Genomic DNA, 14,695 nt, shown 5'->3' on the forward strand with positions numbered 1-14,695 from the left:
GTCATGTACCGATGAGTTTCTGGCTGTAGAGGACCCACTAAGTCACATGAGGCAGTTCTGCTCTGTTTGGCTTTATTCTCTGTTTGTTCTGCCTCTGACAGGAAGACAGCCATGAATCATTGACTCAGCCAGCTGGAGAAAAAACCTCCGCAGTGGATGGATACGAGTTTTACGCAAAAAAGATAAACATGATGTTAACTTGCAGCGGTTGCAGCGGTGCTGTGTGCTGGAGCAAAGGCACAGCTCAAGAAGAGATGTGCGTACATTTTTATGACAATAGGTAGAAATGAAGAGGACAGAAAAAGAAGCGCGGTGTCTGTCAACACGTCATGTAGCTGTGCATCTAAGACTTCAAACTCCCATCTAAAGATAACTCAGCGAATTTTAAATATCACTGCAGTGTTTTGCACAAGTCAGTAGAACGATAAATAATAATACCCGTTCCTTTGAGCACTTTTTAGGGCTGTAAATTATAAGCATTCAGTAAAAATTTTATGCGAAAAACATGGAACAAAAGCAGCACCATCGAGGTCAGAATTTGCAAGCCGAGGCTGCTGTAATTTTTATGACATGATCAGACAATCAAACAGCATCTGCTGTCTGGCGGTTGAAAATCAAGGTGAACTAAAATGCATGCATTTTTTTTAATATAGTTTTTGTTCATCTTAATGCAACAAGACAGCAGCATGGTGATGGTTTGCAGTCAGGTGAAACCTGCCCTGTGCCCTATATTTTGGTGCTTGCCTGACACACCTCGATTAGGGGTTTGGGGAAATTTGACCATCCACCATGCAAATTGTTGTTATGGGTTGTCCTGCTGTCTCTCTAGTTCCTGCTCACTTGTGTTGCCATTGTTCTGTTTCCCTCCAGTGTTCCTGTGCTCCTCCCCAGTCTGAATCCCCCCCCACCCACCTGCACCTCACCCCCTCATTAGTTTGTATTTAAGCCTGTGTCGTTCCCTCGCTCTTTGTTGGTTTGTCTGTTTCCATCCATGTGCTCACTCCTTGATCCTCCTGTGGTCCCTGTGTTCCTAATTTGTTCTTTGCTGTTTTCTGGTTCGTCCTCAGTCTTGTAATTGCCTTTAGTTTTTTCATTGGATTTTGGATTTCACATTGGACATTAAAGCTCGCTTTTTGTTTTCAACCTCTGCATTTGTGTAAACCATGATAATTGTGGCTTCTCAGCGCGCACTCCAATTAGAGACTGCAGATGAGAGAAATGTGTGCTGCCTTCAGATGGCTGCAAAGAGTCTCACCAGAGTAAAAAGTCCATCAGTATGGGCAACAAAGTGTTGTGGATTACGGAGCTGGTTATTAACTGGATGTCATAATGAAAATGAAGAACGTGTGTGTCACATTTTATGGCAATCCATCCAATACTTATTGAGACGTTTCATTAAAAGCCAAAAATGCCAACCTGCTGCTGGCAGTGAAGAAAAAGTCAGATGTTCTCTAAAGTCAGGAGGATGTATCCTCTGGGTACCATGAATTCATGTACAAAACTTTATGGAATCCTATTAAATAACCATTGACATATTTCAGTGTGAGCTACGACACTAGCATGACTAAAGGACACATTACCTCACATGCACTACAGTGTCGGTGTCCAGTGCATTAATAACACGCATGAGGAGAAGGTAAAACAGGAGAGATATTGTGCGGCCCTGCTAAGTGGTTTTAGTTAAATCCCTCGGTGCAGCTTTTTGAACACGCTGAAGCAGTTTCAACTCCTCTTGGCAAAAGCAGATAAACAGACTGTTGCACTGGTCAAAGTGAGAAGAGATAAAGGCACTTATAATGTTCTCTCTATCACTAAAATTCATGATGCGGTTTTCTAATTTTAGCAACACCCCTGAGATGCAGAAAACTATGACTGACAGGATTTAAGCAGCTCGTTAAAAACTACAGCTTGAGTCTCATCAGACTCCTCAGTTTTTGGAGGCAGACTGAATATGTGTTTACTAAACAGCATGAACAGTAACATCTTAACTTAAAAATTAGAATTGATATTTAGATTTACACTTAAGGACTTAATAGCCAAGATTTTTGCACAAAAATGTCTAAAAACAACTAGACCATTCTGAAGTAATTTGCTGAGTTGGGTTCTTACATTATTCTAAATGTTTTATACCCAGACAAATTACACAAGTGTACACAAGGTAACAGCACATTTAATTTGATTGCCTGTGGCTATAACTTCCTGGAGAGACCGAGGAAGGAAGTTAATAAAACTTTACAACATAACCTCGTCCATGTTGCATCTTGAGCTGTTGTAACAAATTAATTTCCCCATTGTTGAATAAATCAAGCCTATTTAATCTAATGACCTTGGTGTCTGAATCACGTCAGATCTGGTGATTGCTGTTGTTTTAATGGTTTGTTCACCATGAGCAAAGCAGCTCTGCACCCAACTCTCCCCTCCAGAGCTAGACCAGACTTTTATTTTGTTTTGAAAGAGATCCATCGCAGCAGAAATGAATATAGTCTGTTTAATATGCAATGGTTAACATTGATAAAATCATTAGAATTGAATGAGAAGATAAGCGGTGTCTCATCCGCAAAACAAATTTACCAACCTATACAATGATTTTCTTCTTTAACACACTGAGTGTGAACAAGTTCAAATTGGGGAATAACCATCAGACCTTTTACTTTATCAAGTCTGTATCTGCATGGAAGCAACTTGGCCTTAAATATGAAAATTAAAGTTTTCAAGGTCTTTCTTCAACACTCACCCTGTGCCATCACCATAAACAATCTAACTTTTGTGTAAAATTTGTAAGTCTGACTCATGGTTGTGTTTCCTCAAGTTCCTCTTCACACTGTGTTTCCTTCTGACTGCATCTTTTTCAAACTACTCATCTGGTCTGAGCTGCATTTCAGAGCTTCATCTTTTGTCGAGCTAACCTGATAAGTCAAACAAATGACGCACAAAACCCTGACTCATTTGAAGCTGGGTTTGAAGCAAAGTACAGATTAACATTTTTCCCAATGTTCTTGAATTATGAAATGAGGTAAATCAACACCCAAACAATACTATGATTATGACAGTTAGTTGCACAGCTGAGGCTTTTCAGGCCCTTCCGGCACCATTGATTTCTGAAGTGTCCAACAATTTTTTGTCTGCAGTTTATCGTAGGAGTTGTGTGAAAACCTTTTTCTTTTCTTCTGAATCTCGACTGACTTGCTGACCTTTTCTCCATGTTGTTGAACTCGCCGCAAGCATTTCATTTATGAAATACATTTTTTTTTTAAAAACAAGTATAAATGTTGCTTCTTTGCAAGCGCTTGAAGCTTTTAAGTGGCAGCAGTTAATTTTGGCTATTTGATAATCACTGGGGGGCTGTTGTTACATGTCATTACAGTAAGATTTTATATTGGGTTGTTGTGTAAATTGCAAGGAAAGAAATGTTGTGTTTAAAGAAAGGTGTGAGTCCAGTATAAACTTACATCTAATTCGTTCACTCTATAGGCTTTAGTTTTTCTGTTGGATAGCTATCCCAGGAGATGAATGAGCATGTTTAACCAATTTCTGCAGCAAATTGAAATGTCATCGTGTAACAGTTCAAATGTCAGGGCTAACAGAGAGGTTTGACCACAAAAATGTGTCATTTTAAATGCAGGATGATTTGCTTGTTATAAACATTTAATGCATCTTTTAATTGATCATATATGAAAATACAGGTCTTTTCCCAGCTAGTATTGCAAACATTTCTATAAATCCTTTATGTTGGCTTGGCTTATGATTATACTGATACTGATTATACTTGAAATTTGACATCTTTAACATCATGAGAAAAAAAACTACTTAACCTCTAGTTAGTGTTAAGTGTTAGCATTTTTGAATGACCTGTGAATCAATTTAGCAATGGACAGAGGTTCACAAGGTTTGATGTGAAGCAGAAAAGATCAATTCCTGCTGCTGGAGCTTCACTTAAACATACAACTGCACAGGACGGTTGCCTTGGTTTCCATTTAAAGTACACGGATAGCTCCTTTAAACTCTGCCTCGACTTGCAATAGTAGTGAGTCATCAGAGATGTGAAGTCCATACATTACAGCCAGCCAGTGAGCCTGACAGACGTGACATTTCCAACGGTAGGTTGATGGGAAATTACAAGAGCTGTTGTTCTACTGTGCATTAATCACTCACTCCCTCCTCTCCCCTTCCCTCATCTCTCCACCCTCCCTTCCTCCCACTGTGCCCCATTCTCTCTCTCTCTCTCTCTCTCTCTACCTCTCTCTCTCTGACGCCTGCAGTCAGATACCGAGTTCTGGGATAAGATGCAGGCGGAGTGGGAAGAGCTCGCTCGACGGAACTGGCTGACGGAAAATGAGCAGGCGCAGATTCCCCAGAGTGTCTCCCCACATGAGAAGGTCAATATTGTTAAAATGTCCCAATCAGCATGTGCAGAAGTTTATTTGATTTCACTGATGAGGAGATATACAGATATACAGTCAATATCGACCCAGTAGTAAACAATGCATGTCTGTCTAGTGTTATTCTGTAAAATGAGATACCCAATGTTTGGAGAAGAATTTAATATAAGGCATGTGTGCAACAAAAATTCACTTGAGTCACGCATTTCGCCCAAAGTTTGGTGTCAGTAGAAAAGAGCACACGTACCACCAGTCTAAAAGCTCACACATGTGTCCTTTTCCTCCAAATCAAAGGAAAGGTTTGACAGTTGAGTAAATGTACTTTCTTCTTGATTTTTTCAGACTTGGATGAAAAGATCGATACCACTCTCATGCCTGGACATTACGTGTAAAGCCTGAGCTAGGAAGTGATTAGCTTAACTTAGCATAATGACTGGAAGAGGGGAAAAACAGCTAGCCTGGCTATCGCTAACATTTAAATATGCGTCTACTAACACCTCTTCACTGACCTATTTAGACATTAATATCTTGTTTATCCACACATAAATTCATAGAATTAAAGATTACTGAGCTGGCAGCAGGCGTCAGTTTAATATGTCCAAGACGTCGGACTCTAACGTTGGACAGACATAAAATTTTAGTTGGAAAAGCAAATTCGGTTGACGTCAAGGTCGACTTGAGATCAACTTCCAACATTGCATGGATGTTAAATTCTGCTTTCTTAACACCAAGATTTAAAAACAACCAAACGTCAAAATCTAATGATGTTGCAGTTTCACTTAGTGTGGACATATTATAACTTTTTTGCAAATGTTGGGTTTTGGTCACCATACCTCACAGTTAATGTGATGATGTTAGCTTAAGACGTTGAATTTTGGTTAGATTAGATAACCTGACATTGAATTTTGGTCATGCGACACCACAACCTACAGTCAACCTGTTGTCGACGTCTAACAATGTTGGTGGCCAGCTGGGTATAGACTCTCTAGATGATCACCATAACTCATACCACTTGCTGATACCAAGTCGTTAAACAAGGGATAACAAGTGAGATGTAATGTCTTAAAAGTCCACTTTGTGGGATTGATGGGCTTTTATTGGCAGAAATGGAATATAATATTGATAATTAAGTTTAACTTGGTGTATAATCGCCTGGAAATAAAAGTTGGCATTTACTGCTAAATCATACACGAGGGGTAATAAAGGAGCTTTAGTGGGTGCTGGTGGTTTTGATGGAGAGAGAGGTTGCTAGCTATATTTCCCTCTTGTGTCCAGTCTTTTTGTTGAGCTAAATGAATCAGGCTCAAGCTTAATACATTTACAGATGATTGAGTGTTGATAGTGATCTTTTAATCGAATTCTCTTCCAGAGAAATTAAGATAAAAAAATTAATAACAATAAATTCAGAAAAAAGGAATCACCCAAAGTAAACTCAAACTATTCCTTACCCTGTTGTTGGCTGTTGACATTTCTCTATTCACAGGAAATGAAAATGACAAACCTAAGAGTAAAATACAAGCTGAAAGCTGAGGCTGCAGTGGTATCTTTTGATTGATGGGTGCTTGCCATCATTCAGAGCCTAAAATGTGTAGGTAAACAAAATCACTTCCACAAATTGGTTCATTTTGATTTTACATGAGTTGACTGATTAACATTCTACTTGTTAATACAAACGTAACAGGGTGCAATATGGCCCATATTCTTTCCTGTGTGTAAAGCATCACCACATATGTAATAAAGAGGACAGAACATGTAGCTGAGCTGTATAATTTACTGGCCAGCTGACCTTCTTATATAAGGAAATCAGACTTGTGGGCCTCCTGATTGATCCCAGCGCAGAGATAGTTCTTCGAGAAAAAGCTGTTTCAAAGTCATGGCGCTCAGAAGCGGTCAACAACACACCAGGGTAATCACACTTTGAAAATGCAAAGTTTAACATTTAAAGTGAACAGACAAAGCCCGGGGAGCTCTGCTCAGGTTTGATGTGATGCAGGAAAGATCAATTCCTGCTGCTGGAGCTTTGCTTAAATATACATCTGCACAGGACAGTTGCCTTGGTTTGCATTTGAATATGAAAGAGAGAAACTGACATTGCCACCGTCCCTACTTTTTTTTCTGTTGTTTTTTTTTTTTTCGCTGACAGGGTTACTACTTCCACACAGATAATCCCTATAAGGACTTGCCTAACGCATTTGAAGAGGGACTAAAGAAGTCTCGAGAGGGGGACTTGCCAAACGCTGTGCTTTTGCTGGAAGCAGCAGTCTTGCAGGACCCTCATGATTCAGAGGTGAATTCATTTTGTCCACACACACACACGGTGACGCGCACATTGTATTTTTTATCGAGGTAACCGTGGAGACACATGTATTTACAGCTGTGGACGTATTTCCAAAAGGGATGAAGGCACATTTACAGCACAAATGGCCAATGAAACCTCAGTGGTGTAGCTGGCGTTTCAGCGCAAACTTGAGGCTGAATAAAGCACCAATAAGTCCAGCTTGTGTTGAGAGAAGCGAGGGAGGAAGAGTGCCTCGCTGACCACAGGCTGTGTGCAGCAGATTCAGTAGGCAGCACCCACAGGCTAGACGCTGATTGCCTGTCACAAGCAGAATATATTTTTCTTGTCAAAAGTGTTGTTTACTGTAAAAAAAAAAAAACAACTTGTTCATACTGTTGATGAGCACTTCCAATTTGCCCAGTGAATAATAGCTAATTTTTCCCTCTCTTTTTCTTGTACTCTCCCCGTTTTGAAAAGAAGTGACCTCTTTGCAGGCTGAAAGAGCAAAGCCTTCATACAAAGTGCTCTCTGAATCCCCTGGAATATACAGAAATGTGCCAGTTATTCCGAGGAGGGGATTATCCCGCGGTGTATGGAACTAATACGATTCGAAAATTCCTCATAGGGCGCTTAGTGGCTTATTGCCCCACTGTGAAGACCTCCGAATCATTCAGAAATAATTTCGCCCCTCATTTCAAAGAGTGGAACAAAAAAAGCATCTGCAGAGATCAACTTTAGAACAGGTTATTAAGTGTGCCCTTACAGACACAAAATACAGAGGAGTAATCTCATAATCTCACGTTCTGGATTTGAGGTTGGTGGTATCATTGTCTGCCCTCTTGTGCCGATCAAGGGTACTTTCTACTTGAGACTTCTTTCTGTGGACTAACAGGGTCGCACAGATCAACCGCACTGCAAGTTTTAAAAACTCAACACAATTGTGTCGTCAAAACAAACTATTCCACTCTTGAATGTCACCACTTAAAACTGTGTTAGGTTGAGGGAACTAAAATACTCAAAGTTAGTCATCTACTCCCATCTGAAGAATAAGCTATGACATTACAAAAACGTGATTGGTCAGATTCAATCTAATTCAATCTAATCTAATCATATAATGCAGGTCAACAAACTAATGCTTATTTTCAATAAATAAATCTGCTGATTAATTATTTTGTCAGTCTGTTTTGTTGGACCAGCAGTCCAAAACCCAAATATTTTCAGTGTGAGACTGACTCAAACTATAAATCCAACATCAAAAGAGTCCCTGATTAATTTTCTGTTAACCAAGCAATCAACTAGTCCTTCAGATCTAAATGAACGAGGAGTCCTCACCTGAATTATCTCTCCACTTTTAAAAAGAGATAAAGTCAGGAAGTCATATCAGAGCTTTATTGAATAATAAATGGCCTCCTGCTGCTCGGATGATTTAATGGAGTATCTGAGAGTATCTAAGGACAACCCTCCAAGCTAAACACTGCCAATTTTGAATCATAATTGCAAGTGGCCCCTTTTGACCTCATGAAGGTTTTACATCCATTGGAGTTCTGAATGTTGAAATGCATTCCTGCAGGGACGTATCTGAAACACTGGCATCTTCCGCTCTGCGCTAACTCCCACTCAGAGACGATGCTGCAACTGCGTTTCAGCCCCTGGAGAATCCCAGCTATGGAGTCCAGGTTTCCACCATGCTGTTTACTGTTACCTGTATTTTGTTCCCCTGCAGGCTTGGCAGGTGTTGGGGACCACGCAGGCTGAAAATGAGAATGAGCAGGCTGCGATTGTCTCCCTCCAGAGGTAAGGAGAAACAACTGCATCGGATTCCTATTTAAAAATCAGAAGTCGCTCTCAGAACCGGCAGAGATGACAGCTGTTACTGCTCGGGGACACCATATGTTTGCACAAGCGGAGCTCTGTGGAAATGTCACGTTAAAAGATGAAGCCCGGCGTATGAAATTTGCCTGAGAGGTTTCAGTGAACTTTTTTGGCAGCAGTCTATTTGGCGAGAGGCCAAAAAAATTGTGATGTAAAGACTTGTTATATTCATCGTCCCATAGAGAGCTGCATCACCATTTCAATTTTCCAACCAGTGACTGGAAAGAAGCGACCTGCGATTTTTATCCTTAAAATAGAGACACCCAACATGTGGTGATTGCACAGAGCCGGGATGTGAACAGAGTCCTCAATGGGAGGTGGCCCACTTTCATTCAGAACACCGCTGAAGCCAGAAATCGCACCTATCTGGAAGTGTGAACACTGACAAGTCAACTGAGAACACATGAGACAGCCATTCAGGAAGAAGGAAAAAAAGCGACCTTTCTTTTTCTCGCGCCACATAGACGGTCCATTCTGTGAAATAAAATGAAAACTTTTTTAAATTTCTGCTTTGGCGTAAATGGGATTACAAAGGATGTGAAGAATTAATTTTTCAGCTCCTGCTAGAATCTCACTTAATCCAGTAGACTCATGCGTATTCTCACACACCATTCAGATCTCATCTCACAGTAGTTTGTGTGCTGGACACTTTAGTTTGTTTATTATGTAATAGCTCCATCTGTGAGGGGTGTGTTTGGGTATGAAGTGAGATTAGATGTTTACCTGGCATAAGTCCTGTTGTTGCTACACTGGCAACACTTCAGTTGGTAAGCACCATGTGGTCCTGCTCTATTCTGGGTTTCTTTAGCAGTTCATTGAAAAATGCCACACAGAATGTGAACAGAAGTACTCATTATGTTGACTTCACTTTCACTTACCACCCATTTTCTGCAGTGCTGCAAGGTATAAATGCAACTGAACTGTGGGTATTTTTTGTTGTCAATTAATAGGTAACCAGCTCAATTCTGGATTGTTTCACTGTATTCCACAGTATGAAAATGTACTGTTATCATACCATGTACCATCATTCTTTCATGTTTACACCATACACATATGGGCAGCTAAACATCTCGTGCAAAGAACCCAGCCTCGTAAGTGTGTGGACCAAAGTTCACATAATCTTCATCTTAAGCACATTGAAGTGGGGGACTGAAATAATTTGGTTTGACTGAGATTAGGAAGTTAAGGAAGTTGGCACATCAACTGTTGCAAATCTGGCTTGAAAATTATCTTGATGAAAGCTAAAGCTTGTTTTGGGCTCTCCTCCAGTCTCTTAACTAATCCAAGTTGTCCATCCAACACAATGCTGCTCTTCTCCCCTTTTCAATTGCAAAGGTTAGTGTAAATCTCAGTGGCAGCGCTCCCAGTGATATAACCAGTGATGTAACATGAGCACGCAGGACAAACACACTTTCCATCTCTCGCTCTGGAAAAATTTACCAAGGGCATTTTATTTTCCTAAATGCAAATCATCTAACCCTGCCGCTGAGGGCAGCATGCAAACATGCTCCTCTGCAGCAGAGGAAGAGCAGGAGAGGTGAGGCTCCTCCATCCTGACCCAGAAATCATTAGCCTCCACCTGATGTTCCCTCGCTTTGGCCTGTCCCAATTAATGCCTGTCAAATCTAGATTTCCCTTTGAAGTGCACACCTTTCACCGTCTCTTCTCTCCCATGCCCGGGTCCTGTGTCCATCCAGGTGTTTGGAGCTCCACCCAAACAACCTCCCAGCCCTCATGGCTCTGGCAGTGAGCCTGACCAACACTGGTATGTGCAACGAGGCCTGTGAGGCCCTGCTCCGCTGGCTGCGACACAATCCAAAGTACAAGCACCTGCTGAAGGGCAAGACACACCTGATGGGATCCCCAAACTCCCAACGTAGGATGTCTCAGGCTCCCAACATTGGCCGACATGAAAGGTGGAGTATTTAGACCAAACAAACAGCTCAGCAGTCAGAACTGATGAAAACAGAAAGCATTTAGCTGTATTTAAGTAATTCACTTAGCCGTAACTTTGCTCAGATAGAAGGAAATTTTGACTTCCATTTATCTGGGATAGCTTCTGATATTTTTTACTGCAATGTCCAGTGTCACACCTGAATGTTATGTATTGTTGGCAAAGAGATTTAAGAAACATGTCAATTTCAACTTTCTTAAATCCCAAGATGACACTTTTTCTTATGCCATGTATTGTCAGAGACATAGTTACAAACCCAAAGATACTCATTTAACAAAGTTATAAAAAAGAGAAGCAGATAAGCATCACATCGGAAAAGTAAAAGACTGAGGCAATTAATCGATGTCAAAATAGTTGCCAATTATCTTCTGGCAATTGACTATTCAATTAATTAACTAATTGTTTCAACTCTAGTGTTACAAATCAATGAGCAAGCCTGCATTGTCTGATTTTCTTATCAGAAAATCATTAGTTTGATGGTTCGTCAGTTGCTTAATTGGCTGGATCAGCCATCTTGTCTGGATGTGTTATCCATTAAAGGGTTGCACAATTTGACACATTAAAGTGTGTTTACAGGTGTTGGGGAGTACTGCTGCCTACGTAGTTTAAGGTCTTTTTTTGACTCCAGAGGAAGCTGCGTATAATCTGATCAACTGCGTCCAGTGATGTCACTCAGTGACTAAGCTGCATTATGGGTAATGTAGGCACCAGGTTTTTAAAGCAGTCCACTGGTCTAGCATTAGACTCTTGGAACACTGTTGGACTCATTATGGGCAGTTTTTAAGCAATATCACCTTTTTTATGCCACGTATTCTTCTTCCTTTTCAAAACCCGGTGCCTGCATTACCCACAATGCAATTTAGCCACCAAATGACATCACAAGAGGCAATTCATCAGATTACATGCAGCTTTCTCTGGAGCAAAAAAAGGCTTTATGCTATATTTTTCACGTTTGCAGTAGTACTCCCAAAGTTGATTACGTTTTAAAAGTTTCAAACTGACATGAAAATGCTGCAACTGAATTTCCTCCCTGTCTAGCAGCTCATTGACTAACTGACAAAGATATAATATATCATGCGCTGCAGGTTGCACACCCAACAACAGGATCTTTGTCATCTGTTTTCAGGCTCTCATTTGTTTTACTTAAACTGCTGTAACTGAGCAAGAACTTCATTCAACCATAGCTGGTATTAGTGTATGTTCACTGGCGAGACGGCGTACATGGAGCTGTGTGTATCCAGCTTGTCAAACCACTGTTCCTGCTGCAGAAGCCAGCCGTCTAAGTTATCTTAAGCCTGAAAAATTAGGTTGTTAGGTGTATCAGATTGAAAAAGGCCTAATTCTGCTCCCCAGGTGAAGCAGCACTTAATCAAATCATTAATCGGTGAGTCAATGTGAAGAGATACAGGTACTTCACAATTACTGCAGCCTCCACTCTAATCCACAAAACATCATCCTTTTCATTTCTGCTGCTTACTCCATCACTCTGTCTTGACACTCAGCCACCTTCCTTCCTCGTTCTCTTCTAATTTTTCTTAACCCTCCCTCCCTCTCCTTTCATCCTTGTCTTAACCTAAAGCTAAGAAACAAATGACCAGTGAAGCAGAATAGCTGTCTAGCCGACATTTTTTTATTCTTCACTTAAGCGCATAGGTTCTCAAGCCGTGGACCTAGTCCACCTGGATGGACGTACAACCATTACAGAAGGGATTGTGAATGACAGGGGACAGAAATGTTTAGATGAGAAAGTAAACTTCAAGATTTGGATAGAAGCTACTAAAGGACTTTTCCACTTTTAGAGATCTTTCTGTTCAATTTCAGGTTATGCTTTTATTTTTATTTAACTAGAAAATGTTATTAAAAAAAACTTCTAGATAAACACATTGTTTTTCTCATACTGCTGCAGTACCTCTATTCACGCTCTGTCTGAACGCTCCATTTTGTCGCCTTTCTCTTTAAAGCCAGAGAGCTCGGTCTGCTCTGAGCGGTCAGCCTTCACAGGGCTGAGAAGGCATCGCCCACCATGGTTTCTAATCAGCTCTGCCACATGACTGAGGGTGGAGTGTTGTTGTGACATCACCATTTTATGGAAGAACTTAGGGCTCCTTTAAATGCACAGTTTCTGAATTTGGGCAATTTTAAGCCAGGAGGTGCCCAAGAAGCCTTTCGGGTTGAAGCGCTTAATGTGTGCAGGACCCATGCTGCTCTTTATCTCTCTCTGCTGTTTGCCATCCAGTAACAACTTAAAAATCCCCCCTAAAAATATTTTAGCAGCTCTAGCAGCTCATATAAAATGCCAACAATTTAATTAAATATTAATTTTATATTTATTTAAACCGGGACGTTTACTTATACTTTGACTCAGATATGCTTTCATCTCTCCTCTTCCCTCCTGTCACTCTCCCTCTCTCTCTCTTTTTTTTTCCCCCCCACTATGAATAAAGTTGACGTGCAGTATACTGCACATCACAGCTCTGCAATCTTAAGAGCGCTCATTCAGCAGCCTTAAATCACACTAATCTGTGCGTGTGTGTGTGCGTGTGTTTCCACAGCTCCCTACAACCCGAGGTCAAGGAGCTCTTCTTGGATGCAGTTCAGAACAACTCTGACAGCATCGACCCGGATTTGCAGACGGGCCTTGGGGTGCTTTACAACCTCAGTGGAGAGTTCAACAAAGCTGTGGAGGCCTTCAATACAGCTCTGTCAGTGCGGCCCGAGGTGTGAACCACATACGAGCGCACACACATACATCGAAAAATACAGATTAGACAGATCAGAGCTGTAGTCGTACCAACGCTTGTCAGAAGCAGAGATGCTCTGCGGGCACAAATAATCTCACTGGTCTGGTCGGATCAACACTCAGAGGTTGCCACTGACGAGAAAGTGAGAGATACGTCATTTGTAAATGCAATTCATTTTTTCAGTTTTTGCACAGTTTTTTTATAGGACAATCCCACTGTCACACCAGCCTTTTTTCATCTGTTGGCATAAACACATCTACACACACACACACACACACACACACACACACACACACTTAATCCCAATGCCAAATTGGGAGTGGCTGTGGCTCACCAGCAGGGATGGATGCACTGTGGGGTCACAGTGACTTTTTGACCTTTAAGCACCAAAATCTGGTCCGCTCAGCTCTGATTCCTAGTGGACTTTTGTGCCAAATTTTAAGAAATTCCCTCAAGGTGTTCTCTGCAAGACAAGGGGGGGGGGGGGGGGGCGGTAAGAGTTCCATACAGTGTGAATATGAATTCACATTTACATTGTATTGCATTCTTTAGCTTAATACACTGTTCACAAATGAATGCTTATATAACTGTATGTTTTTGTTAAATACAGGACTCTCAGTGAGGGCAAAATAAGAAAACTCATTGAGTGTATCTGCTAAAAAACACACAACACCACAGTGCAAACGTGAAAACCATGTTCCGTCGCACACCATGTGTTCTCATGCAAACACATACAGCAGACGCAAAGCCCTCAAGCTTGTACACTTCCTCAGAGACATGGAGCCGCAATTATCGAGGGAGAGCTCGCGCAAACGGATTGGATGAAGCACACCAAACTGTCACAGCAATATGTGAAGCACAGGAGCTGCCAAATCTGGCCTCCTGAACTCCTGACTGGCACACATACGCTCTCGCACATGATTACACAAGAGTAGAGCAGGCTCACATTGACGCAGAAAACTAAAATCAGCTTCTGACGCACATTTCATGCACTGGATCCACACATTTACACAACAAACAAAAATAAACACACACACACACACACATACACACATGATTTTGAGCTCAAACTTTTTTCTCCATCTCTGCATCTCCTTTATGCAAATCAGTCGCTGTCCTCCGAGCGCCGTCCCAGGCCGGCGAGAATATTACTCACTGTTAAATCCAACCTCCCACATTTGACTTGGTAATATCTGCTCCCCTGCTAGAAAAATAGCTCTGAACACAAAGGGAGATAATTATATCCCGCTGCCAGGCTTAGCCAAAGATGAAGGACCCCTATACTGTAGCAGACCATGACCTCTGTATGTGCCTGTCTACCTGCAGGTGGGAAACAACGGCAAGGACATCCTGAGTGATGTAACCCTGCTCTCCTTAAATTACCCTTGTTAGGTTACTTCGTTGCAGGGAGCTGTGTAAGGCTCCAAACACTTACTTGTTATTTGTGCACCGAAGGGAAAAAACACAGTGG

General features: G+C 41.3%; 1 protein-coding gene across 4 annotated transcripts in view; it reads left to right on the top strand.

The window, feature by feature from the left end:
- pex5la (peroxisomal biogenesis factor 5-like a) overlaps positions 1–14,695 on the top strand; it is a 103,972-nt gene that overhangs the window by 81,584 nt on the left and 7,693 nt on the right. For all 4 annotated transcript variants that reach the window (XM_030433005.1, XM_030433007.1, XM_030433006.1 and 1 more), the window contains 5 exons: positions 4,260–4,376; positions 6,523–6,666; positions 8,381–8,451; positions 10,227–10,445; positions 13,036–13,201. In XM_030433005.1, the coding sequence (XP_030288865.1) occupies positions 4,260–4,376; positions 6,523–6,666; positions 8,381–8,451; positions 10,227–10,445; positions 13,036–13,201 (717 nt within the window). The remainder of the gene's footprint in view (positions 1–4,259; positions 4,377–6,522; positions 6,667–8,380; positions 8,452–10,226; positions 10,446–13,035; positions 13,202–14,695) is intronic.

The sequence above is a fragment of the Sparus aurata genome, chromosome 11 (genome assembly GCF_900880675.1).
Source record: "Sparus aurata chromosome 11, fSpaAur1.1, whole genome shotgun sequence".
Taxonomy (NCBI): Eukaryota; Metazoa; Chordata; class Actinopteri; order Spariformes; family Sparidae; genus Sparus; species Sparus aurata.